Source organism: Rhinolophus sinicus, chromosome 12 (assembly GCF_057876585.1).
Source record: "Rhinolophus sinicus isolate RSI-liver-muscle chromosome 12, RSI-T2T, whole genome shotgun sequence".
Lineage (NCBI taxonomy): Eukaryota > Metazoa > Chordata > Mammalia > Chiroptera > Rhinolophidae > Rhinolophus > Rhinolophus sinicus.
This window is the reverse complement of record NC_142512.1, coordinates 38030461-38057275: the sequence shown is the minus strand read 5'-3', so window position 1 is coordinate 38057275 and position 26815 is coordinate 38030461. Positions and strand designations below refer to the sequence as shown.

General features: G+C 55.6%; 1 protein-coding gene across 19 annotated transcripts in view; it reads left to right on the top strand.

Moving 5' to 3' along the window:
- Positions 1–26815, top strand: part of SRCIN1 (SRC kinase signaling inhibitor 1) — a 68799-nt gene that overhangs the window by 8372 nt on the left and 33612 nt on the right. For 9 of the 19 annotated variants that reach the window (XR_016022904.1, XM_074319829.2, XM_088802235.1 and 6 more), the window contains exons 2-4: positions 1812–1874; positions 16962–17263; positions 20456–20554. Coding sequence is in view for 16 of the 19 variants with exons in the window: in XM_074319829.2 (XP_074175930.1) it covers positions 1812–1874; positions 16962–17263; positions 20456–20554 (464 nt within the window). In the remaining 3 variants the exon portion in view is untranslated. Of the gene's footprint in view, positions 1–1811; positions 1875–16961; positions 17264–20455; positions 20555–22372; positions 22717–26815 lie in introns of those variants that run through there. The other 10 variants (XM_074319835.2, XM_088802232.1, XM_088802230.1 and 7 more) reach the window with 4 other exon arrangements.

Sequence of the window (26815 nt, the reverse complement as noted above, 5' to 3'; positions counted from 1 at the left end):
GGGCCCCCCTGTCCATCTGCCCTTCCACACCCCACCCCCAAGCCCCATCGCCTCATCCAGGAAGTCCTCTGTGGCTAGACATGTTAGTGAACATTCTTGATTTCTTCCCCTTGTCAACGTCCCAACATCTGGATACAACAGTTGTTTCTCCCTGGGATGCCTGCGTCTTGAGTAATCGGTGGGAAAATTGGAGCCATGAGATTGGCAGGGGGCTCTGCGAACATTTGCAGCCAGACATGACGTGGGTAGGGATGGGTCTGAGCCAGCCGAGTTTAGGGATGCCCCCAAGAGGGTGCCTGGACCACAGTGTCTCCAGGCAGGAAGGGTCTTAATGCTGCAAAGGCAAAAGTCAGGTACAGTAGTCCCACCTTATCCGAGAGGGATGTGTTCCAAGACTCCCAGTGGATGCCTGAAACTGTGGTTAGTGCCAAACCCTACATATACTATGCTTTTTCTATGCATCCATAGAAAATTTATAAATTAGGCACAGTAAGGGATTAACAGAATAACTAATAATAAAATAGAGCAATTATAATAATAAACTGTAAGAAAAGTTATGTGAATGGCTTTGGGACCCTTATTAAATAAAATAAGGGTTACTTGAGCACAAGCACTGTGATACTGGGACAATCAATCTGATCACCCAGGTAGCTACTAAGGGTAGCATAAACAGTGTGGATATTCTGGACAAATGGATGATTCCTGTCCTAGGTGGGGCAGAGCAGAAAGGCTTGAGATTTCATTATGCTACTCAGTATGGCACACAATTTAAAACTTATGGATTGTTTATTTCTAGAATTTTCCATGTTTTCGGTTGGTGCAAAAGTAATTGTGGTTTAAAAGGTTATAAATAATTGCAAAAAGTGCAATTACTTCTGCACCAACCTAATATTCTCAGACTACAGTTGAACATGAGTAACTGAAACTGCGGATAAGGGGTGACGGACTACTCTATTGCAGCACGAGGGAATTCAGTTAGAAGGACTTCCCTGTATGGTGAGAGGGAGGCAGCCATAATTGGACAGCTGAGGGGGGCCCTGCCCTGGCAGTTTGAGGGTTAGTTGGGTGCAGAGCAGGAGTGAGGTAAGAGCAGGACTTTGGGCAATTTTGGGCAGGGGTGCCATTCTCCCACCTCTTCCTACACAGCTCCCATCACATGCAAGTGTGTGAATGCTTGTTGGGTATGAAATGCCTGTTTCCTCTATTACATGCAGGGAAGGGGGGCCTAATTCAAGGTTAAGGGGTGAGTGGGGCAGATGGCGGGGGTCTCTTGAACTGGGAGAGGGTTGTCAGCAGAGCAATGATGGCAGGCCCCTCTGACTCTGAACCCATCAACCTTCCATAATGGGGTGACCTTGGTTGGAAAGGCAGATGGACCGTCCAAGGTGCTGTCATTCGGGATCTTGTATGGGTACCCCAGGAAAGAGTCTGCCCTGTTTCTGGTAGGAGAACCAGGCCGGCTTGTTGGCTGTCTGCCCTGCAGATCCCATGTTTTCTGTATTGTCCTGCTGTCTGTCCTCCTGTCTGTCTTCCACCAGTGTCTCTGCCCCCTCAGCCCGTGCTCTTCCTCCAGCACCCAATCTCTATCCTGCCTGCTCCCCCAGCACGCAGTGACTCCCCCCCTACCCCAAAGGGACAGTTTCTAAGGCTCTGCCTTGCCGTCCCTGCCTTCTCCTCTCCCATGGCCCAGGGCCCCTGCCTGGCCCATCCCCCTTTGGGAGCCCCGCCCCAGCCCCTCCCTCTCTCCAAGTCCTCTACCCCGGCTCTTGGCATCCATTCACGACTTTCCTCCTTTCCTGTCCCTCACCCAGGGCTCCAGCGTGCGGCGGGAGGGAAGCCTTCAGGACTCTGTTCCCTCTGTTTAAAGTCTCCAGGTTAGTAAGCCAGGAGGGAGGCCTCCCCCGCCATTCCTTTCCCACTGCTCCTCAGCCACATGCCCTTTCCCAGCCTAGAGGGCCAGAAACGGGGGAGAAGGCCATCCCTGGTGGGCCCATGCCTTTGCCAGGGGAGGGGGCAGCAGAGACCTGACTTGGGAGGGCACCTTGCCTGGCAGGGAATGTGTCTGTGTGTGCATGTGTGTGCATGTGAGTTAGTGTGTGTGCAAGCACGTGTGCATGTACATGTGTGTGCTGGTGGCAAAGCTTCCGTGTACCTGGGGCTGGGGTGGGTGGAGGAGGCAGGAGCCCTCTGCTGAGGGGACTGGAGGCCTTGGGGGTGGGGGTCAGGAGCGAGGGGCCCTTCTCGTGGGGGGAAGCCCATGTTCTGGTGATGGCTAGAAGGTGGGGGATGGGAGAAGATGGGACCCTATCCGATCTCAATACAGCTTTGTTTAGTTTATAGGCACTTGCAAACCTGTGATCTCATTTCATTTACTCAATCAATTGTTCATTCATCCATTCATTTCTTCATTCACTCATTTTTCCAAAAAGATTTATTGAATATCTTCTTTGTGCCAGTCACTGGGCTAGACTCAGAGTCCAACAGTGACCAAGACAGGTGAGCCCAAAGAGCTTAAGGGGTTGGCTGAATTCACCAACTGTGGGGCCTGGGGTCATGGCCTGGCCAGCTGACTATAGTACCTGCCCCCACCCCAGGGCTGTGAGTCTATGTCCACTGATGCCCCTGTCTGCCCCTACTCCCTCTCCTGGCAGCTGCTCTGTACTTCATGTCCTTGTAGAATGTCCTTTGACCCTATCGCACTCCTGTCACCCCACCGAGCAAGCAGTAACCAAGTCCCCAAGTCCCTCGTGACCCTGGGGACTGTGGGCAGCATTGGTGGGCCAGGGTGAGGTTCCTTCAGAGGGCCTCAGGGAGCCCAGGTTGAGGGAGGGTGAGTGGGTAGGCAGCCCAGCCCTGCACTTCTGTGCTTAGGACCAGAAACCTGGAGTACTGGACTTGAGAATCGGCCTGACCTGGGTTCCAATCCTCACTTAAGCCATTTCCTAGCTGTGTGGCCTAGGACAAACCACTTTCCCTCTCTGAGCCTCCGTGTTCTTACTGGTAAAATGGTGCAGGAACACAGTTGTTAAGACTAAAGGAAAAGCAGTGACTGGTTCAGAGCCTGATCCACAGCAGAGACTGCCCAATTGCTGGTTCCCTTTCTGTTCCCCTTCCCCCCACCCTCTGTGCCCTGCCTGTCAGGCAGGCTGTGCCCTAGGTACTGTCTGGGCCCTGCCCCTGCCCCCACCTTGGGAGAGAAGCTGCAGAATCCCCATTTTGGCCATTTTCAGCTCCACATCATTCAGCCCTTCTTCAGCTCCCTGAAGAATGCTGTAGCCCAAATCCAGGCAGGCAGCCGGGGGGAGGCAGCCCTCCTAGCCACCGTGGCTGCCATCGCCTTAATGGCTTTTTAATAACTTTGCTTGAAGACAATCTGCAGAGCGCTTGTTTGTCTGCCTCTTAATTAAAATGACCGTTTTCCTAAAAGCATGGCACAGCTCCTCTCCCTCCTCACTCCTCCACTGCTGCCAGGAGTGGGCAGAAGTGACTAGAGACTGCAGTCCTTCCCCTCTGTCCTGTCTTGGTCATGAGGGCCACAACCCCCACTCCCCACACACATAGCAGAGGGCCCACGGAGTGGGTTCAGGGGCAGGGAACCAGGGAGTGAGGCCTGAATGCTCTCCTCTTTCACCCACCCTCTTCTGGAATACTGCCAGAGGCAGGGAGCTCAATACCTTCCAAGACTTATTTTCTACATCTGTAAAGAGGGGGAGCAACCCCGTCCTGCTTTACCACCCAGAGTGGAATGACCTGTGGGTGGGTTTTGGAAAAGTGCTCTGAGGGTTATTAGAATGAGCCGGGTGGGGGTGGGGGTCGGGAGGCATCCGTGGAGGGGACACAGTGGGGTCAGCGCCTCACTGTTGACTCTGGTTGCAGTTAGAAGAGACCTCTGTGCTCCCTCTGTGGGCTCTGAGAAGGGAGTGGAGGGTGGAGGGCTGGCAAGGGGTTGGGGCTCATTTAGTTGTTGCTGAGTTTGAGGGAAAAAAATCATCCCTGGTAATAGTGCAAATACGAATGACCCATAATGTTTGAATCATATGTGCTGGGTTGAGCTCTGTCCATGCGTTAGTTCATTTCATCCTCACAGCTGTCCTGTGAGCTCGATGCTCCTGTCTCTGTTTACAGAGGAGAAGACAGACCAGAGGGGTTAAGTAACATGCCCAAGGTCGCACAGATTTTCCATCATGGCAGCCTCAGCCCTACTCCCACCCTGTCCATTTGGCCTTCCTCCCGGAGCCTTTCTTAGGGCTAGCCTCAGTCCCTCATGCTGCATGTGGAGTGGTACCCCTTCACCTCACTTCTGCGCTGCTCCCTGATTCAGGGGTTCCTCCCTGACTCATGCCACTGAGACTGGACTCTGAAGTTCATCTCCACCTTCTAGCCCCCAACGCCATTTCTGGTCCAGTCCCTGGGGAGTCTGGGGCTCCCAGACCCTGGAGTGGGGGTGGAAGGAGGAATAGAGGTTAGAGAGGTCCTATCTGCAGACATTCTTTCAGTTCTCACAGAGGTCCTCCCCACCTGGGGAAAAAGACCATGGGGACAGGGACGTTACTCAGTGACGTGGTTGGGACAGCAGATGCTGCTTGGTTGTGAGGCAAAGGGAGGTGGTCTTACATTGCAGCTCCACCAAGAAGGCCACCTAAGAAAGCATTCTGGAGAGCTCTGGAGGAGTGGGAGGTGCTGCGCCCTGGGGCTTGGAGAGCCCATGTCAGGAAGGACCTCCTGAGATATCTGTCTCCACTGGCTCCCGTTAGGCCTGGTCTTTTTCTCTGAGTCTTTGCTTCTGGGACTCCACTTCCAGGAACTCCCCCCCCTTTGTCACCGCCCATTCCCGTTCCTCCCTTAGCCAGCACCTCCCCAACCACCTCTGGCTGGCCCCTTTGAACTCTCACAGCATAGTTAAATCTCTGTGGCCACTGATTGTAGACATAACTGAGCCTACTAGTCCATGTTTGCTCGTGGGGACAGCAAGCTCAGTGCCTTCATGGGCAGGAAATGGTGAAGCAGTGGATGAGGACGATAGGGAATGGTGGGGACTGCGGTGGGAAGAGCACATGTGCCCCTTAAAGACATTAACATTCAAAGAAATAAAAACCAAACACCACCAGCCAGACAAAATGCCTGCATCCCCGTATGACCCCAGTGCGATCCTTGCTAAACTGTGATGAACTTATCTTGGCATCCCCATATTACCCAGCACATAGTAGATGCGTACTGATTGTTTGTTGAGTGAATATATGAACATACATGTGCCAGGTACTGTGCTAGATACTTTACATAACTTATTTCTTCCCATCTCCCCAAGGCAGGCACTGTTTTCCCCATTTTGCCATTGGGGAAACTGATGTCCAGAGAAATAAAATGACTTGTTCAAGGTCACATGTATGGGAAGCAGCCGAGGCAAGATTTGAGCCTTGGCTCACTGTGTCCTTCCCGCTCTGTGTACGTGTGACGCATGGCACATGCATTCAGTACCTGCCCTGGGTAACAGGGAGGCGAGTGGCCACCTGGTTGACATGTATTGCAGGCCATGTGGCAGGTTGGGTTAAAGGAGGCTGAAGAGGCAGGGAGGGAGCAGGCACCCCTCACTCCAGTGCAACCCCTCCTCCCTCAGCTTCTGGTCCCATCTCAGCAGCCTGGGGATGGCGGCGTGGTGACAGGTGCCGAGCTGCAGAGATGACAGCACTGCTGATTCCCCCATAATTACTGTCTGATGAGACGCCAGAATTAGCCACTGCGCAAGCATGGGATACAGACGTGGGGCACAGTGAGGAAAGCAGCTGGGGGTGGGGGAGCCTCTCCTTCCAAGCCGGGGGCCCTCTGGCAGCCAGGCAGGGTCAGCACTGGGGAGGAGGAAGTAGGTTAGCAGAGAGGAAGCACTGTGTGGTTTATATGTATCAGATATTATTCTGTGTGCTGTGGTTTTCCAGTCTTCAAAGTGGCTGGGCTATACCCCTGAGATGGCTAACTGCTGGACAGGGCATTCAGGACCTCAGGCCACAACCAGAGAATTACAAGCAGAGAAGACTGCCCACTCAGTATCCTGGGCACACCGTTTGGTGCCTGGAGTTTGGATCTGCCTTGTGGGGCTGTGAGGGGCACTGTTGCTACTAGGAAGAGGCAAATACTCAGAGCAGACTCCTCAAATTACATCAGCAAGGCCAGGCATTGAGGGAAGATGGAAATGCCTGGAAGGAGCAGACAGGTTCAGCTGACCTTGCCAGGAGGGTCATCCATCCCAGACAGGAAGAGTCAAGTTGGACCCCAAGGCCCAAGGTCAGGGGAGGCCTGAGAGTGAGGAGTAGGAGGCAAGGAAGGTATGTTCTGATCCCAGAGCAGAGCTGTGTATTCCCCGGGCATTTGTTTTCTCCAGCACACATGCTGAGGGCAGGAGGGGGGCTGGTGGGAATAGAAGTGATGAGGGGTCATCTGGGCTGCTCAGACCTCATCGGGACCATTGGAGCAGTTTTGAAGGCCATCACCTGAGAGGGGTGGTGATACCCTAGGGCTCAGCGGACAGAAGGCAGTGCAAATAGCCAGGCGGAGGGAGCCAGGCCACACAATGAAGGGCCCGAAAAATTGGGCTCAGGAGAGAACATCAGAGTTCAGGACCCTCCGTCCTGCTCCAGTTGGATAGGTCATGACCTGTCCCTGAGGCCCTCTGAGGGCCATGGGCTCATTTTTAAGGAATAAATTGCCCCACAGGAAGATTGGTGCCTTGAATGTAATGAGTCCTCTGTTCTTAGAGGTATCCAAGCTATGACTGGATGGCATTCCTGAAGTAGGGAGGACTTGTAGCTTGGCCTCAGCACAGCCTGTGGCGGGCCCTGGGAGGACTCTGTACCCAACAGGTGTGAGGAGAGCGCCGTGGAAAGGTAGATCCCTCAGAGGTTCTTTCAGGACTGTGAGACCCCTTCCCAGCCTGGGCTTCTGTGGCCCTGAAGCAGCTCTGCTCCCTGCTCCTCCCCGTCTCTCAGCCCTGCCCTGGGGAAGAGTCGCTTTGGCTCTTCCAGTGCGAGGTCTCTCCACAGAGGACAGGGTTGGGGTGTGTCTGTGCTTTGCGGGGGTGGAGGGCTGTTGGAGTGTTCTCACGGAGTTGGGCAGACTGAAGGGACACGAGGGCTCTGGCCCAATGTCTTGGACGAAGACTCAGGGAAGCCTTGGTGGCAGAATCAGCATCTTCCTCCGGGGCTACAGGGTATAGGGAAAGAAGGGTGATCTGGGCTGAGAACCCTCGCAGTTGAGATCAGACTTAACTCTGACCTTGGACAAGTTACCCCTTCCTGAACCTCCACTTTCTCACCTGTAAAATGGGTGGAAGGAGAGCAACCTCCCAAGGTGACTCTGTGAATTTAATGAAAATGGCTGTGAGAGCCCTTGTAGACTGTCATGAGTGGTGTCATCAGGAATGGTGTCACTCATGGCTGGTCCATATTTCCCATGGCATCCAGCAAGCCTGCTGCCAGGTGTAACTCAAGATGAATGGGTGGATTTGACTGAGAAGAGAATGGTGGAGTCTTCGAGTCTTTTGCAGCTGGAAGGGGAGACTGTTTATTTCTCCCCTGCCTTCCAGCCTGTGCTCCACCTTCCCGGATCCTGCTCTGGTGGGAGGACTCTGGTTGGACAACAGGGAGAACTTCTGAAAGATGCCCCTAGTATCTGATCAGGCTTCCCAGGTCAGCCTGGATCCAGTGGTTGGCAGGAACTCGCTGAATCTCCTGCCCTCTCCAAACTCCTGGCTCCCCTTCTCCTGCCTCCTCTAGTCTCTTATGGTACTAACCTTGGCATCCATAGGGAGACAAAATGATGGGATGCAGACTGGGCTGTGCGTTCTCAATTGGCTTGCTGGGCAGTGGAGTAATTAACACATGAGGTGAGGGCTGAGCTGAGAGCTGAGCCTCGGAGCCCAGCAGCCCTGTCCTTCAGCCTCCAGCAGCAGGTGGAAGCAGGTGAAAGGCTCGCCGTCCCCTCACCCTGGTAGAGGAGGCTGAGCGTCTGTAGAGACGGAACAGCTGGGTGCCCAGGCCCCAGAGGGGCATGTCAGTCCTTGGCGTTGGCATTGCCTTGTTGGGTGAACATTGGTCAGAGTGGAGTGGCCTTGAGGTCACTGGCCTATCCCTCTATTTCAAGACAGAATGTAAACACTTCAGCAAGGAAGCTCGGAACTTGACAAAGCAGGAGAGGGCTAAGGAAGCTGCCTCCCTGAGAAGGCGCAGCTAGACTCAGGGTGGGCAGATGGGGGCTCCACGGTCTTGTACCCCAAGCTGGAGAGGCATCAACCTCGCACTTGAGGGAACTGCACTGCACTCTCTCCTGGGGGCGTCTCTTGAGTGTACATGATGTGTGTGCGTGGGCACAGCCCCCTGTCTGTCCTTGTGGCATCTAAGATGGCAGAGTGGTGAGTCAGTGTGGCATCTGTGTGGTAACCCCAGTCCTGCCCTGGGTGTGCTACTCTGCACGTAGATGCCTGTGGGGGATGCAGGTGAGGTAGTTTGTGACTGGGCATATGTAGGTGAGCATGTGCTGGGCACGTGGGCATGTGCCACAGTGCCCAAGTATGACAATAAAAGTGTGAGTGAGCAGAATTGTGTGCCTGAGTGACTGAGCATGTGCTTGGAATCTGGAGGCAGCAGGACCTTGATTGTTCTGGTGACTAAGGGAGCTATCTGGGTGCTGGCAGGGAAAAGGCCTCCTCGAGGGAGCCTGACCCCCTGAAGGATGGTGTCTGAGGAGGATATGAAGGGGGCCCAGCCAGGCTGAAAACCAGCATTTATGAGGCCCGGGATGCTTACTGGGTATTGACAACACTTCCCTGTGGTGGGACAGGGTGATGAGTGGGGTTTCTACCTCTCACTTCCGACAGATTGGGGTCTCTCCCCTGGGAAGTGGATGCCTCCCTCTGGGCCGGCTTTCAGGGTGTGGTAAAGGTCCTTTCCCACACCTGCTGCCTTAGCCTAAGTACTCTGAGGCTGGACCATCCCTTGGGAGAGCAGGAGCGCTGGCAGCCTCCTTGGAATGGTGGCAGAGCTGGGAGGACAGGCCCCTACCTCCATCTCTTCCCAGTCTCTTGTATTTGCTCCTTCCCTTCCCCTGGCCTGTGTTCCTCTCTGCTGTCTCTCCAAGGAGATGTGGAGCTGACAGGACACCTTCCCTGGGCACGTGATGGTAGCGATGCCATGCGGGAGTTAGCTTGTTAACGCGGCGGCACTGTGTGGGCATACGCCAGGGCTGTTCCCAGCTTTTCCAGCGAAGGTTTCAGACTGGGGGTGACATGCTCCCCTCTGCATCTCCGCCCTCTTCCTTCCTGGGGAAGCCAATTAGCCAGATCTTCATGAGTAGTTAAAAATCAAAACCCTACACAGGCCTGGGTCTGATAAAATTCTGACAGTGGCATGAAAGGAAATCGAATGATTGGGCAGATTAGGAAAGAACTGTCCCGCACTTGCTCCCTACTTCGGTGTCTTTGTGCAGTGCACAACCTGCACACCTGTCTAAGTGTTACGGTTAGATTGGTGCAAAAGTAATTGCAGTTTTTGCAATTATTTTTAACTCTTTAAACTGCAATTACTTTTGCACCAACCTAATAGCTTTTCTTTTTTGAAAAACACATGAGAGGACTGAAACACAGAGATGCTGCTGAGCTGCTCAAGGTCACACAACTAGTCAGTGGCAGAGCTGTGTTTGAACAGAGCTTTCTCATGCCCGAATCCAATGATTTTTGGTACTGTCATAGCTTTGCCTGCTTGGAGTGGGGGTGCAGAGAGAAGAGGGAGGGTTTGTATCTGAAATTCTGGGCAAGGAGCTGGCTTGTTGATTCTTTTGCAAAGGGGGGAGGTCTTGTCTGAAGAGTGTGGTCAGGATGCAATGCGGGGACCCTGATTTCTGTGTGGTGAGCATCCCACTGGGCTGGGGTGGATACCTGGCAGTGTGGCTGGGCTGTGACCCACAGCTCTTCTCTCTTTTGGGGCCATGGTTCTATGAAACGTTTTCCACTTTGCTGCTGATTCCTCCTAAGGAGGTTGTTAGTCTGAGCCCTCCAGGGGCCTACCACCTAGAGAGGGGCTCTCCTGGCAATTGCTTTCTGGGAAGTGGCATAGTGGGATGGAAAAATCCTTGTCTCTGGGGCCAGAATGCCTGAGTTCCATTTCTGGCTCTGCCTCCAGCTCCTGTATGACAGGGCCAGGTTTGCTCTCTGGGCCTCAGTTTCCTTCCTGTGAAAGGAGGTTGGCTGGGGGGAGAGCACAGTATGGTTTTCAAGATGCAGAGAGGGGTAAGCAGAACAGTCTCAAGACCTCATTCCTCCCTGCCTCAGAGATAAGAGCTGAGAAGTTAGAGGGCTGCTGTGCTCTGTGGCCTGTGGACATGGGGAGTGGGTGAGAGAGGGCAACAGTTAAAAGGAAGCAAGGACTCCACAGCCATGCAGAGCCAGGGAGGCTGGCGGAGATGGCACTGAGGCCCGTGCCTCACTCCTGAGGTGGCTGTGGATCTCCTCACCTCCCCCAATTCTGTCCTGCGAGACCACCCAATCTGGATGGAATAGTACCTCTGCCCTCAAGGAGGCCCCAGTCTGAGGGAGCTTCCAATCTAATGAGGTCAACAGGGGCCTTACCTTAGTGCCCCTCAGAGAGGAGGGACAGGCCCAGCCCTTAAGGAGTGTCCAGTCTGAGGACAAGACTGTCCTAGGGGAGCCCCTAGTCTGATGGGGGAGACATGGGCCCTGTGCTGGGATGTGCTCCCTCTGAGCAAGTGGACAGAGTCAGCCTAGGGATGGGGGAGACAGAAGTGCTGGCAGAGGCAGCATCTGGCTGGGACAATGCCCACCCCACCCCCAGGGCACCCAACACCATCTCTCTCTCAAATTCTCTCCCCCTGGGGAAAGCCGCAGAAGCTCCACTGGGAGCTGCTGAGACCCAGGGTCCTCCTTCCCCCCTGCGCAACAGCTCCTCCTGGGCAGGTGAGCTCTCCCTCCCCCAGCTCTGATGAGGTCCTTTAATTAGATTCCAACTCGTTTACCAACTAAGTGGCCTTCCGTGGGTTTTAAATCTGCACAAATTGGTTTGTATTTTTCTGCCTGCGTGAAGCTGTGACTGGCAGTGCCCTGCACACTCCCCTGCCTCCTGGCTCCCTCTGGGCTCTGTCGTCCCAGCCCCACAGACTACCTAAGTCTAGATAACCAGCTTCACTGGGGGCTGGGAGGTAGCAGGCCTCCCTGGGCATGGGGGTGGAAGAGACCAGAGGGTCAGGGGCCACAGTCCTTTCCCCCCTCTTCCCCACTAGCGCCAGGGAAGGGAGTCCACATGGTGACTCTTATTAAATCACTCAATTGCCTGGTCCTCAGTTTCCCTTGCTGTACTGCGAGGAACCTGCCCCAGGCCCTTCATGGCAGCTCTGTAGATCAGTGCTGGGGGCTTGGAAAGTGGCATCAGGTGTGTCACTGGCCAAGGACCACCCTGCCTCTAACACCCTTTTGCCTTGCCCACCATCCCGCACCACTGCACTGCCCAGGTGGTGGTCCCTCTTGGGGGTGGGGTTCCACTTGGCCTCTTCCCACTTCTCTGTCCTCCTTCTCACATCTAAGGGGGAGGGGAGCTGGCATTCCCTGGGGCATCAGTAATGGCAGCTCGCCTAGCCTGGCCCTCGCCTCCTCAGTGTCCCTGCCCCCAGTCACCAGGAAGTCACCTTTATCGTCTCACCATCTCCTCCGTGCTTTCAAGTCGTTTCCCTTTCCTCCCAGGCCGCCTTCCCAGGAGTTCCTGTTCCCTGCCCTCTCTGTTTTCCTTCCCAGCCCAGACAGGCTATGTTGAGCTGGCTGATATTCAGGGGAAGTGGTGCTGGGTTGGTGGGGAATCAGAAGTATGGGGGGGCCAGGTGTGCGGGTTTCTGGCCCCCCTCGGTGCCAGGAGCTGGACATGAAGCCCTGTCCCTAATTCTCAGTCCAGCTGCCTCCTCACCTCTGATTGCCTTTCCCCCCACCACCCACCCCCACCTCTGAAGCTCTGGTTGGAGTGACAGGGAGACTCAACAAGGGCACTGGGCATTAGCAATTTGGGGGGGATATTACACAGGAATGTTTACAGAAAGGCAATTGCCCGGAAAATGACTTTGGTTGCTGTGGTGTGGGGCGGAAAAGATGGTTTTAGAAAACAGACACAGATGGGCTTCTGCTCTGAGGACCCACAAACAGACAGCAAGGACAGAGGGGCATGGGCACACAAGGAGCCCAGAGCCAGGGCACGCCAAGACAGATTCCTTCACAGGGGGTGGGCCAAGGGATGATCCCCTCACCTGACCCAGGTGCCTAGAGTCTCTGCCAAGTTTGACCTTTGACCCCTGGCCCCTGACCTCCGGCACAGTGTGCTTCTTGACTGCAGCAGGCACCCAACAGGATGGACTTGTCAGACACAATTGATGGTGGCAGTTGCCTCCAGGCTGACTTGGGCTCCTCTTTGGCTGCAAACAGTGGGACTGGGGGAGCCTCTAGCTGCAAATGTGTGTGTTTGGGCAAGGCACTTTGGGGTCTGAGGCAGGTCCTCCACCCTTCCATACATCTCCACGCACCCCTCCCCTTGCCCTATCTTTAGGCCTCATTGGATCTAGCCCCAGGTCCTGTGGGCTCCCTGAGCTGGTGCCCAGCCCCCACCTAGGCCCTGGAGGGGGACACACCTGTGAGGCTTCTCAGCTCCCCAAGGGAGGGAACTTGACCAGCCCCCCTACCTCCAGGGAGAGGGAAATAGGGACCTGAACTCCAAATCCTGAACTTGGGGTCCCCAGAGTCCTTTTCTCTTTCTTTTCCTTAGCTTCTAGCTTTGCTCTTCCCTCGGCTTTCTCCCTTTCGTCTCTCTTTTTCCCTCCCCCTCCCCCTCTCCTCTTCTCCACATTCTCTTCCTCTGAAGATGATGTCATGTGTGAATGTTGCCCATCGGCAGCCAGAGGACAGAGTAGATGATGACATCTGGATAAAGATGCCAGATGGGGATGGGCTTGATGACTTACCAGACGGTGTCACTAAAACTTGGGAAATCTTAATTCTCATCATGAGTTACAGTGATCTCATGTAAGAGAATGCTATTGAGGATAAAAATAAATCACGCTCATAAATAAACGTGGAATTTGGAATCGGTAGAACAAATAACCATGTCTCCCTCTTCCCAAGCACCTGCGCCTTTATCTGCAGCCAGCCACTGGGGGGCACCCATCTCTTCCCTGGTCACTCAGCCTGGGCAGCATTCCTTTCCCGACTGTCCAGGCTGGGAGGGCTGAGCTGAGGGTGACCAGAACCCCCCTTCCCCACTCTTCCCTTCCTCTTATTCTGAGCTGGATTTTCCCAGTGCCAGGCCTCTTCCCTATAGCTTGGATCTCTGACTCAAAAATTACGGTCGGCCTTGCCTACTGAGGGTCCTTGGAGAGCTGGCAAACCCTCCAGCCACAACTTATCTCTGGGGCTCCACCAACCCCCATCCCCCAGGGGCCTTGAGTCCCAATGCCCAGCCCTTCTCCAGTGTATCCCAGTTCTGCTCCCCGTCCCGAACCTCCCCACCCTTCCGCTTCCCTCAGGCTCCCTGCCTGTGCCTTTCTACCTGAGTCCTTCCACTCCTATGTCCCTGCCCCACTAGAACCCAGCCCTGCTTACCTTTCAAGGCCTCCCTAATCTGCCCCAAGACCCCTGCCCGGATGGATCCCTCACTGGCCCCCGCCATTGAACAGGAAGCATCGATCTGCACAGGAGTCCACTGCTTGCTAGATTGGAATCGATCTCCCAGGCTTTTCACTGGGCTGCTCTGTCTGGGGAGGGTAGGGGATGCTGTGAAGACGTGGTGGTGGCTGCAGCAGGCACAGGGGTGATGAAATGGGGGGGCTGTTCTGCTAGGGCCCAACAGCTCTGTACCAGGAATGTCTTTCATTCAAAACAATGTACTTTCTCCTCCATTGTCTTGCCAGCTCCTCACTCAGAGCCCAGGGGCGGGGTTTAAAGGTTAACATCCCCATTTTACAGATTAGTGCCCTTAGGCTCCCGGAGGGAAGAGACTTGTTGACTGAATGGATAATTAAATGAGTGGCTAACCCGGCGCCCTCAGGGAAGGAACAGACTCTAAACCCAGGGTGTTTCTGGCCTGGGTGTTTTTTTCTCTCCCAGTGCTCTGACCTCAAGTGCTTGTGCTGGTTCAGAGAGATCAATTCATGCCTGAGCCATCAGAGCCCCCACGGACCTCCTTCTCCTGAGGGTAACCCCCAACCCCACTGGGGCCCTGCAGAAATAAGGGAAATATGCAAACGGCAGGGAGCAAAGACACTTTGGTTACACAGGCACCTCACCTCTTCCCTCAGCCTAGTTTCTGTCTTTGTTAAATCAAGCCAAGGATCTGGAAGGTTCTTAAACAGATTCTAAAGCTCTTCAAATCAAAGTCCCTCTTTCCCATCGCCCTTCAGAGATAGCAGTTGTCTCTCTTGACACCCCCTCTCCTCTCTCTGACACCCCCAGAATCCAGCTCCTGCCTCACCCTTGACCCTCCCTCCACCAATGCCTGGGCACCTGAGGGGTGAGCCCTGACCTCGAGCAGGCAGGGCAGTTAGTCCTTGTTGCACTCTGCGCTCAGGCCTGCTCAGCAGCCCCCTCCCCACTTCCACTGCCCGAGTGAGATTTATGGGGCTGCAGTCATCAACAGGGCTGCCTGTGAGCACATGTCCACTGTCCGCAGCTGCTTCCTGCTCTGGTAGTCGGGACCCCTTCCTGCCAGCCTTGCTTCGGCCCCTTTAATCAACCTGGAAAAGCCTGGTGACCCTGGACCTCCCCACAGTCTTTCCTTGTCTCAGGCGGGCACACTGTCCCGCCCCAGATCCCCCTGAGGAAGTGTGTCCAGAGCTCTAGGAAAGCACCACAAGCCTGGTTGACTGGCACCAGGGGAGAGGTCCCTCTGGCTCAGGCAGGGTTGCGCTGGACTCTAGAGCGGAGGGTTCCAGCAACAAGGCTGTGGGAAGAATCCAACCCTCGGCAAAGAGAAGTCTGTGAAATGTCCAGGGTCCTTGGCCACAGAGGGTCTCCTCTTGCTCAGTTATATCTGATGAGGTTGCAGACCTCTGGCTGGTGGTGAGGGTACGTGGAAGAGGGAGGTTAAAGGTCACGAGAGGCAGCCCCCTACTCTGGTTGGGGCTATTTCTCCAGTGCCCAGAGCATCCCCATCCTGGCCCCTCCTCCTGGATGATTATCAGGTCACTCCTTTTCAGCCACATTCATTGGCCACCTTGGCTGGCTAAGGGCAGGAACTCGTCCCCAGGGTTCCCAGCCTTGCTCAGTCAGGAGCCATCTTCACGAATTTCCTCCCTATCAGGGAACCTTTGCACTATCCTAACTCAATATGTTTTCTGTTAACTCTTTGAACTTAAATACATGTACTTGAAAGGAAACCTATGTCTCTGCCACCCCAAGGAATGATATCCATGAAATCAGTGGTTGGACCTTCTAGCTGGGGTTTTTCTAATCCTTATGAAAATGAAGGTATAACTATTAAACTGAGAGACAATCTCCTCTTTTCTCCTGGGGTGAACAGGAGGTGACTGGGGTGTGGCAGCAGGCCTGCACCTTGATGTGTGGAGGAAGGGGGCTGCTGAGGGGCTGGGCTGAATGGAATCTGGCTGGGTCCCAGAATCCCCTGCCTCCCCCTCCTCTATGGCTCCAGTTGACCCTGTGAGTCAGCCCCTGTGTGGAGCTGCGTGTGTCTGATGCAGTACCTGACACCCCCAAACCTAGACCACACTTGGGGGATGCTGTTTTGAGATTGGTGGATTGTGGGGGTGGGGGTGTGTCAGGAAGACTGGTCGTCCACCAGTGGGAGTGATTTCTGGGGATGAACGAGAGCAACCTGTTATATACCCAGGGATATGGCGGAGGTAAGCCCTGGCAACTCCTCTGGAACCACTGTCCCTGCTGGGCTGTGGGAAGGTCAACATTGAGGCTGGAGGGTGGGATACAGCAGGGCTGTACCTGGGAGTGTCAGGGGCTCAGGGCTGGTGGGAATGTGGAGAAAGGATTCAGAGTTCTGGGTGGGGACCTCAACCCCCGGCCTTCTCTTTTTTTCGCTTCTGTGCTGTCCTTTGTCCCCTGTGCGTCTCTTATAGGTCTTGAACTTGCATGTATGTGTTGGGAGGGGAGACTCAATAACGGGAGGGGACTGGTCACGGGAGGGCCCCAGGGGGAGGGCTTGAGCTGTTCTGTCTGCTTTCTTTCTCCTTTGAGTTTGTCCCAAATCCATCTCTCACTGTCCTCTCTGTGCCCAGCCTCTCCTGTCTGTCCGTCTGTCTGTCTCTGGGGAGGGAGGGGAAAGAGGATGCCACGCCCTGGGCCCTGGGCCTCCTTCTCCTTGAGAAGCCCCGAGTGTGACCTTTGCCTCATCCTCCCTCCATGTTTCCTAGTCCTGGCCTCTTTCCGAGCCAACCCCCAGCCTTTCGGACATGTGTGTCTTGGACGTGCCAGTCTGAGGGAGGAGGCTAGGGCCCTCCACCTAGCCTTCGAGACGCTCTTGAAAGTAAAACTGTGCAGGCTCCTTCCCGGCAAGCATCTGCAAGGAAACCCCTTCCCTCACCTGTTCACGCCAGCATGAGGAAGGAGGAAGGGAATGTGTGGCTGAGAGGTGCCTGGGACCCCTGCTTGCACACCTTCCTTGGCCTCACGGGACAGCACCTCACCTGCAGCCATTATCCCTCCAAACCCACCTGCAGAGGAGTGAGAAACGACCCGTCCTTGTTCCCACCCTCTTTGGCGCTTTAGTCTCACTTACCTCCCCAGCCCTCCTTCTGCTCCTTCTGTCCCCTAGTGAGAAGTGGGCAGCCGCTGCCTCACCCCAGGCGCCTCTCTGGCCCAACCCCAGGCCCGGTCCCACCCCTCCCCACAGTGACCCGGGTAGGGGCCGGGTAGCCTCAAACCAGGCGCACAGTGACCCCGCTGTGTCCCCTCTCCCCTCTCGCAGATCCGGAGCGGAGCAGCCCCCCCATGCTGTCTGCGGATGATGCCGAGTACCCGCGCGAGTACCGGACCCTGGGGGGCGGGGGCAGCGGGGGCAGTGGGGGCCGGCGCTTCTCCAACGTGGGGCTGGTGCACACGTCGGAGCGCCGGCACACGGTGATCGCCGCCCAGAGCCTGGAGGCGCTCAGTGGGCTCCAGAAGGTTGACGCCGACCGCAAGCGCGATGCCTTCATGGACCATCTGAAGAGCAAGTACCCCCAGCACGCTCTGGCCCTGAGGGGTCAGCAAGACAGGATGCGAGAGCAGGTGAGTGGGAGCCCAGCTACAGGCTGGGGGCTGGGGGGACGGCCAGTTGGTGGGGTGGAAGGTCTGATCCAGTTCTCCCCTGCCCCCAGGCTCATTCCCATTCGGAGCGGCAGCTGGGGCAGAGAAGGGGGAATGGAAGTGTTGGACAATTGCCCTGGTTGGCCTTTTCTGGAGCCTGGCGGGGTTCGGGGGCGTGGGGGGGGTAGGTGGGGGCTCAGCCTCCAGACCTTTGCCTGCAATCCTGGGATTTGGAGCAAGGGATTGGGTGGAGAAAGTCCAGCCTCAGAAACTCAGGCTGTTGGACGGGGCAGAGGGGCAGGAAGGCATGTCTTGGAGGCCAAGGGAGTGGTGGGGAGGAAGAGGAGACACCTTGGGGACTGACTGTTCTGAGCCTGAGGGTCCATCCAGAGGTGGAGTTCAGATGCTTGGGGTCTGCACCTCTGGGATATGGGCCAGTGGGAGTCCAAGTAGGCTGGGTGTGATGTGTTCCCAGCTGCTGCGAGAACAGAGCCCAGAACTCCTGGGGCCTTTTACCGCCTTCTCCCTGCTTCCTTTGTCCAAGACTTGCTGTGTGACTTTGAGCTAAAAGCTGCCTCTCTCTGTGCCTTGGTTTCTCTCCTGCCATCAGTAAGGTTGAGAATGGAGTTGGGGCTCCTGCCTCCAGTCCAGTACCTGTCTCATCTCCTTCTATGGGAGGTGGTGTGCTTCCCTTATCAACCTCTCCCAGATCCTTGCGTTCTGGATGTATCTCTCCATCGGAGTATGACCTTCTTGTCTGTAGGAAAGTTCTTTCTTGGGATGAGCCTTCTGCTTACAATCCCACAGTGGTGAGGTACCCTGACTGCTGAGACTCAGGCACTATCCGCTCTGGGAAAAGGGACAGAGAGGAGGGGGGTACATCCCATCAGCATCCTTTCAGTCAAGCCTTGGGGTGTCACTTCCTGCTCCCACGCCTGTCTTGCTCTGTATCCCCTTTCCAGATACTGCTGGGTGTGGCTGGGGGAGAGGAAGAGTGTCCTTACCCCATCCGCACTGCAGGGAACAAAGATACATTGGTGCACTTCTGGTACCTAATCTGCCCCAGGACCTTATCACCTCCAGTTCTGTCTGGCTTTTGCCTTTTCCCAGCTCCAGAGTCCTCTTGGGAGCAGAGTTACAATTGGGATAAGGGAGAGTTGCAGAGGAAGGAGATATGGCCCCTACCCTCAGCGATTTCCTCTGTTTGCTCGGGCTTGGGAGGAGGGGGCAGGGGCATTTGTGATCTAGATGGGGGTCAAAGGATGGTAAACTTGATATGAGGGGCACAGTATGTTGGCAGAGGGTTTGGAGGAGGGGAGATCAGGTGGGCAGGCCTGGTCAGGGCAAGCTTCCTGGAAGAGGAGGTACCTAAACTAGGCTTAGAAGGGTGAAAAGGACTGATTAGGCATCAAGAAAAAGAATGTTTTAAGAGGTGTGGAGCTGGGGAGGAGCTGGGGAGGGGAGGTGAACACAGGCCTGAGCACAGTTGGTTTGGGGACTGGCACAGAAGTTCACCTGGCTGGTGCGGAAAGTCTCAGAGTAGAGGATGGTGGGAGGTGAGGGCAGACTGAAAAGGAAGACCAGATGGTTAATGGTTAGAAGTGCTGTGGTTGTTTTTTATGGTGAATAAGAGGGGAAAATGGAGGCTGGAGGCAGGAGAAGGAGAGAAAGAAGAGTGTGTGTCATGAAGGACAAAGGGAAAAGCATGGAGGGTGGGAGGGAAGACTGGGCTATGCTTGTTTGCTGCCTGGATCTAGGAGGCAAAGACAGAAAAACCTGGGTGACAGGGATGTGTTGACGCCTTGGGGAGAAAGAAGAGAGTTGGGAGGGAAATGTTTAGAGGGTGGGGGACAGGAATATGAGAGATGAGTTTGAGGAGTGGGTAGGGCAGTCACAGGATGTCTGGTAGGCACTGTTCGTGCAGCCTAAGACTCTGAAGGGACCACAGCTTCAGGAGGAGGCTTGACCACGATGACGGCAGAATGGAAGTGGGACCTGGCACATAAGCACAGTCACCAGGGCAGAATGGAGTCTGAGAGGAGAGGGCCCATGATGGTTGGGGGGGAGGGGAAACCAGGATGAGTTCTACATCTTGAGGAAGAGGAGAAAGGCCCAGCAGCAGGGCCCTCTGTACTTCAGAAGTCAGGAGGGATGGGAAGAGAGAAAGCCATTGGGACTGGCCAGGATCTGTGGGTCCAGAGGGGATTGAGAGCTCATTTCTCGTGGTGTGATGAGGTAATGGTCAGTTTTAGAGGAGACTGGAGGTGGAGAGGGACTAGGACCCTTGGCCACAGACCTGTCTGGGGAGATTTGGCCAGAAAAAGATGAAGACAGCCAAAGTGGCGGCCTCAAGGGGCAGCAGGCCTGTGAGAAGATGTGGGCGTGTTTGAGGGCCTCATCCGACTCTGACATGTTTTCTGGCACCTACTAGGCACTCAGTAAATACTTAGTAAATGAATCAAAGCATAGCCACTCACTCTCAAATTCATTTCTTTATTAGTTCCCTCATTCATTCCCTCTCTTAGGGTGTAAGTGGGTAGGACCTTCGGCCAGTTCACTTGCCATGGAATGCTCGGTGCCTAAGCATAGTGCTGGCTCAGTAAATGTTTGTGGAATGAATGAAGATGAATGAATTTGAGGAGGCTGAGGGGGAAAGGTCCTGGAGGAATCAGAAGGGGATAGCCTTCCAGCCTTAAGTATGGTGTGGCCTTGGGCGGGAGAAGAGAGTCGCTTCCTCTGAGATGGCAGGGAAGAGTGTCGGAAGAGGCACAGTGCAGTGAGGGCCCCTGCAGATGGTTCCTGGTAGGAGGTGACCTCTTCAGTGAGGAGGGAATGAAGAGCTGGAGGAGGGGAGAGGTGAGGAGCAGTTCCCTGTCAGAGTATACAGGGAGGGGGTTGAAAACGGAAGAAAAGGACCTCAGGGATGGGGAAGGCCCTTCCCTGGGCTCACGGAGCCCCCAGCCTGACAGGAGAGAAACATCCAGAAACAGACCAAGGAAGGGCTCTAGTTAGAGACCCAGCCTCCCCAAGGGACTAGCCAGTGTTGCAGGGTTCCTCTGGGCATGAGCTCTGTGCCAAAGCTTGCCCCAGGAAAGCCCTTTCCTGCCCATCACAGCCCCCCAGCGGCTCCTGCCCGCTCCCCCTAATGGGGTGTCCCCCGCTTCGCACACACAGGTTGGCGGCTGGACCGTGGACCCCGTGTGCCTCCTCAGCTCCCTCTGCTCCCACCTCCATGGCGACTCCGCCCCCTCCGGGGCTGGCCAGCCGGCCCAGGTGAGTCACCCACCTGCACCCCACCCCCCAAACCCATGGTGGAGTTTGGCTTTGGGGAGGATTTTTTTGGAGGGGGGAATATCCCAGATTTTTATTTTGCATCTCTTTCACTTAGGTAGGGTCCCCCATTTTTAGGAGACTTCTATGCCCTGTACTCTCCCCATGATTGCCTAATTCCTACCACTCCCTCCCCAAACCTGAGGTGAGATTTGGCTTTGGGGAAGGAATTTTTTGAGGGCGAATACTCAGGTTTAGAAAACAAATTTTTTGTGTTCTTTTCTCCTTTAAACAGGAGTCCCTCCCCGACCTACCCTATGGTTTTCAGGAGTCTCTTATGCCCTGAATTCACTCCCCCCCCACCCCCCCGCAGATCATCTCATTTCTCTATCCCCACTCCGCCACCCTTCCATCTCTGAGCAGAACCACCTTCCTCTCATGTCTTACCAGCAGGGTCTCTCTCCCACCCTAATTGCTGCATTCAAGGCTTAGTGTCAAAATTTTAAGAGGACATTGGCATCTGGCCATTCTGAAGTTGTCCCCTGCTTCCCCATCAAGCCTTAGTTTCCCTGATGGGAGGATGGATCTCAGCTTAGACAGTCACACACTTAGACAAGACTTAGGATCCCAGCTCAGGCCAGGGCATTGCCATGAGAGAAAAATAGGCATCCGAGGCCCAAATAGGGAGGAGGACCAGAAAATCAAAGTTACAATGGGGAAGGGCAGCCCCCCAGAGGGCCTGGACTTAAGGGCATTCAGCTGTAGGCAGCAAAGGAAGTATAGAGTCAGGGGATCCCCTGGACAGTATGGGTGCCAGCTTCACTTCCTCACACACCCAGCTGTCCCTGGGGAGGGGTAGCAAATCTTGACTTTTTCAAGAATTAGGAGAAATAAAAATATGACAGCCTAGGGAAGGACAAAACTTCAGACGTTTTTGGCCCAAGTGAACTCAAATCTAGCAACAAATTGGCACGGCTTGGCATCACTCACAGGGCATTCCGCCCACCTCCTGTCCCCGCTCTCTGCCTCATTTTGACTGAACTTTGGGGAGCAAAGATGTGTTTGTCCCCAAGGCTGGATGGCAAGTGGAACAGACTTATTCTGAGTGGCCAAGTACGTGTGGAGGCCAAAATGGGGCTGAGGCAGGAATGGTGATGGGGCAGAGGACAGGTGCCCTGTGCCCGGGGCATGCAGAGGCCCTCCCTAGGTGGAGTGTCTTGGGGCTACGTAGGGTTGGGGTGATGCGGAGGAGTGAGGCTGGACTTGGTGAGCTCAGTTGTCCCAGGTCAAGGGGTTCTAGGCCTGCCCACATCTGCTCTGATAGAAGAAGGAGGAGAGCTTGAAGGGACCCTCGCCCCAGAACCTTGAATTACTGAGAAAAGTGGCTGTGCCCTGGATTTTGTCATTACTTGATACTTAATGATCACACTTTCCATTCCCCATAGCTGAGTCTAAGTCTCCTTTTTGTAAAGCGCAGGGCCAGAGACTTTCAGCAAATGCCAGAGTCACACAGCACAGCAGGGTCAGAGGCCATCAAAGGAAACAGGGATCCTAGGCCTCCCAGGCTTGGCTGGGAATTGAGTCATGGGAGACCTGAGGGCAACGGTGCACAGCTGAGACTGGTGGGGAGAGGCTGTGTGCTCGAGGGTGGTGGGTCAGGAAGCAGGATGCTCTCCTCCCCCCTCCTTAGGTCAGACCTTTGGGGGTGGGGGCTTGGAAAGGACCCTGGGAAACTAGAGACTAGACTCCAAGCTACAGCCCTTCCCCCGCTTCCATTAGGCTGTCTAACCTCCCTCCCTCCTTCTGCAACCCGAGTCTCAGGCGGAGGGCCGGCGTATCGGGTGACCGCGGCGACGCAGCCACCAGCCTCCGCCGCTCCTCGGCGGGGCTGCGCCCGCGGGGCCGCGCCGGGGGAGGGGGCAGGAGAGAGGATGTGCACGGCGGCGCGCTGCGCCGCGCCAGGTGGAGTCGCGGTTACCGAGGCGACCGGGGCCCGGGCCGGCTCCGAGGCGGCTCTCGCATTGCAGCAAAGGGCACCGGCTGCGGCTGCGGAGGCGGCCGGGGGAGGGGAGAGCCCGGGCGGGTGGGAGTAGGGGCCGCCCTCCCTACCCCACCCGACGCGGGACCTGGGGCCAGAGGCCCCGCGCATACACCTGTGGCCGCAGGTAAGGGGGAGCGGAGCGGCTGCGGGGGGCCGGGGTCGCCACCTCCGGTTCTGCAGGGAGTGGAGGCACAAAGATGGGGGTCCGGCTCCGCATCTCCGTCGGGGGTGTGGGGTGCGCAGGGCGCTGCGGTTCCGGATCCCTGAGAAACGCCCCCTCCCCTCCCCCACTGCATTCGCAGCCTTCCGCGTGGGCCAGGCCCCCACCTTGAAATGCGGCGGGCATCCCCTCCCCCAACGGCGCAAAGTCATGACCTTCTCGGGGTGCGCCCTCGCCCCACGCAGCGCAGGTCCCGCAGCACCCCCCTCACACACACCGCATTGGGAAGGGGTAGGAGGTGAGGGTGTCTGTGCTCAGGGGAGGGCCAAGCATGTGCGTGGTGCGAGGTGGCGCCCGCGGGCGCGTTGCGTAGTCCCAGCCTGGGGGGCGGGTGTTTACGTGGACGCGTGTTCACAGTTGAGAGGTGGGTGTGTGCGCCAGTGCACGCGGAGCCAGGGGATTAAGGAACTTGTCCGCCCTCCTGGAGGATGCGCGGTAGGGACTCTAGGTCAAGGAGGTGGTCACGCACTCCTCGCAAGGGACATCTGCCCAGGGGAGGAGCGAGACCTCCGTTGTCTGGCTTGGCTAAGGCTCGCAGGGGTCACAACTCTGCCCTCGTAGGGCACAGCGTGAGGGAGAAGGGACCAGCTGCTAGAGAAGAGCAGATCCCCACTAAGGGCTTCTAGGGTAGGGGAGGGAGGGCGTTAACTCCCCAGACCCTTGAGGGAAGGAGCTGTTTCCTCTTTCCTCCAGGGAGTGTGAGGACTCCCTGGCTTGCTTCCTTGGGTCTCAGAGCTCTCCCTCCCCCTTTTTTGAAAGCCACGTCCCTAGAGAATGGATGGAGGGCTTCCATCTTATCCTCTTAGAACACCTCTCATTTTCTCTGGCCCCTGTACGATTCTTCCCTACAGTGAATACCGGTGGGGGGGTTTCTCCTACTCACTCCTCTCCTTATTTTGTTTTCTCACTGTCCTCTGAGAAGGGGAGACGTCTCCATGAGTAGAGGGAGGGAAACAGCTTCCCCTTGGTATTGGAGGTTTTTGCTTGGGCTGGGAAGTCAGACCTCTCTTGAGCCTTCCTGCCCTCTGCTTTCCTTGGAGTGGAGGGTTCCTGGTGCTGGGAAGTTCCCAGGGAAAGGGCCCAGAAGGCTGAGCAGTGCTGGGTACCAGGAGATGGAGGGAGTGGTGCCAGATGAGAGTATTCAGAGACAACCCCCTCCTCCTGGGGGCAGGTCCTAATTTCTTCTCACTCATTCATGGCTGAATATTTGTTGAGGGCCTGCTATATACCAGGCACTGTGGTAGGTATGGCAGGAGGAACAGACAACCAAAGAAAAGGGTGAGGAGGTAAAGGGTGCTGGAGGTTGGATGGGGAGAGCCCCACCTTAACCATGGAGGAGTCCTCTCCTCTGTCACCCAAGGCTGTCCCATGGGTTTAACACTCTGTAAGGAGACAGGGGATGGGCCTCTTCCTACTACAGTTTCCCCACTCCAAGGACACTAAGTTGTCAAGAGACTGTCTCATTCCTGCTGGGGCCAACATGAGAGGATCATTCTTCCCACTTTCCAGAGAGGATGGAGAGCAGGATTCACTTAGTGTACTCTACAGGCTAGAGCTCAAAGTCCCAAAGTCCCAGGACTCTCATTGCAGCCTCACTCCAAGTTCACCAATCACCAACGTAGCAACTCTTCCATCTTTACCCTCTAATGGCACTTGGCTGGCCTTTTATGTGGCACTGATGCTACCCAGTCCTCTCCCCTGACCCCAGATTGTGAACCCTCCCTTACAGCTCTGACTGCCCCGTGGTTGTGCCCAGCCTTGGGACTCCCAGGCAGGCCCATGCCCATGTTGAGGGCATAGCCAGTGTGTCTATAGACAGGTCCCATCCTTGTCTCCCTCCCAGAGGCAGGAGGTAGGCCCCAGCCATCTGCACACACTGAGTTAGTTGGATGTGTTGACATTGGGGGCTGGGGCATCTTCTGCCTCTTCTGAATCAGGAGTGTAGCTACCTGACACATTATGTCTGGGACACCATAGGCATGGGATAATAATCCAGGTGGCCAGAGGCACCTGGCTTGGCTGGTGGGGAGAAGGAGGGGTGAGACTCTCTCTTTGTATGTGTGTGTACTGCTTTGTGTGTTTCTGCAGTTGGTGTGTGAGTGTGTGTACATACGTGTACGTGTGAGTATCCATAGCTCCATGTGTTTCTATGACTGTAGGGGATATTGAATAGTACTGGTACCTCTGTTGTTTCTGTGACTAGAGTGGTGCTTGCGGCAGTTTGTGTGAGCAAGTCAGGGTCCTGTAGGGGGTGCATGTTTGTGTAAGAGTAGCAGTGCGTTATGTACAAATATGTCTCTAAGTTTGTTTCTGGGGTTGTTTCTGACTAGTGGAGGGCTTCTCCCTAAGTGCTTGTGTCCCTTTGTGGGTGTGTTTTGCTGCTCTGGGTATGCTTGTGGTGATGTCCTATTGAGAATGTCTGAATGTCTGTGTGCAGCTCAGCATGGGCCTGGGTATTGTGGGGTGCTGTGGATGGCCCATGTGTACACGGTATAATGGTGGTGGTGGACGAGGGATGGCAGCCTTTTCTGCAGAGCCGTCCATCACTGCTGGGGTTGTAGACATGACTCTTACCATAAACCTCCCCGTGCCCTCTGCCCGGCTCTTCTTGCCTCCAATGAGTCCACTCCCTCTGTTACCCCTCCCCTTCCCAAGGCCACAGGCAGCTGTGGCTAGAGCCTGTTTCTCCAGCCTCTTGCCTCCCTGTCCCTCTCCTCAGCACCTGTGGGCATCCCCTGGCACCCATGCGAGTGGCATATGTCCATCAATTATTCCAGGCTTTGGTTAGGGCAGACTTCGCTCTCCCCTTCCCCTCCCTGGCAAGTCAATATTTTTTGCATTTCTGAGAGACAGTGCTGGAGGGAGGTGGGTTTTGTGGCTCAGACGGAGATGGCCCTGGCAAATGAGCCTTTTGACCCCAGCCATAGCCTGGCATCACCTCCACCCTAAAGGTCTAACTCAGGGAAAGCCTCCATGCCAGCAGTGCCCCTCCACGCAGACCTGCCCACCTCCTATTTGTCATTAAAACATTCAGGGGGCCCAGAACATCCTACTCTTTGTTCTTCTCCCATTGGGGGCCCTCGGCGTCCCTCTCCTCTGCCACTGGCTCTGAGGCTTGGGGAATCTTGTTTGCTGGTGCCAGGCACCCCAGGGCCAGGCCATCTGCTGCCTCTGTCTTCCTGCTGAGGCTGGCACCGGTCCGCAGGGTGCCGTCAGCTTTGCCAAGAACCAACCCAGCCTCCAGGCCACTCCTTCCTGTCCTTAGCCATCTGGAAGGACCTTCTGGCCTCCAGGGAGGGCAGGGTGACCCTTGGTTATTGTGACTGAGGAGGAATCTGAGGCTTCTCATTCTCGGGATGTAAGGACACCTCCTCTCTCATCTCTCCGGCCATAGGATGCTGTCCATGCTTCCAGTCTCCCCAACTCCTGTTGTCCATGGCTCCCCATCCATTGCCCAGTGCTGTGAGGTGACTGGCGTCTGTCCACCTTTCTCTATAATCCAGGTCCATTATGTTAACAGGCTTCCCTGCCCTGGCCTTGGTCCCCAGCCTCCCTCTTCCACTCCCTGCCCCATCCACCTTCCTGGGGTCCAGTTCCAACTCCACTCTGCTTCACTCAGATGCTTTCTGCTTGTCCAGCCTGTTAAGTCTACATACTTTTGCTTGGCATTTAAGCCTAGTCTTCTGGCCCCAGCTCCCTCTTTGCAGCCTAATCTGCTTTCCCAGGCCCTGCGTCCCAGCCAAACTGGACACAGTCTCTGCCGGCCTGCCCCAGGGCACTTGCCCACACTGTCCCCTGTGCTCAGCATGCCTCTACCCAACCTGAGCTGCTCCTTTTTCAAGACCTAGCTCAAATGCCACCTCTTCTGGGAAGTTTTCCCAGGCCTGTCACAACCAGATGCCATTTCTCTGACCCTGCTGTTCTGATTCATCTGTCATTATCTCGTGGGTTCTCTGTATCACCGTCATCTGCGCCTTTTCCCACCTGTACCTCTGAGGACAGT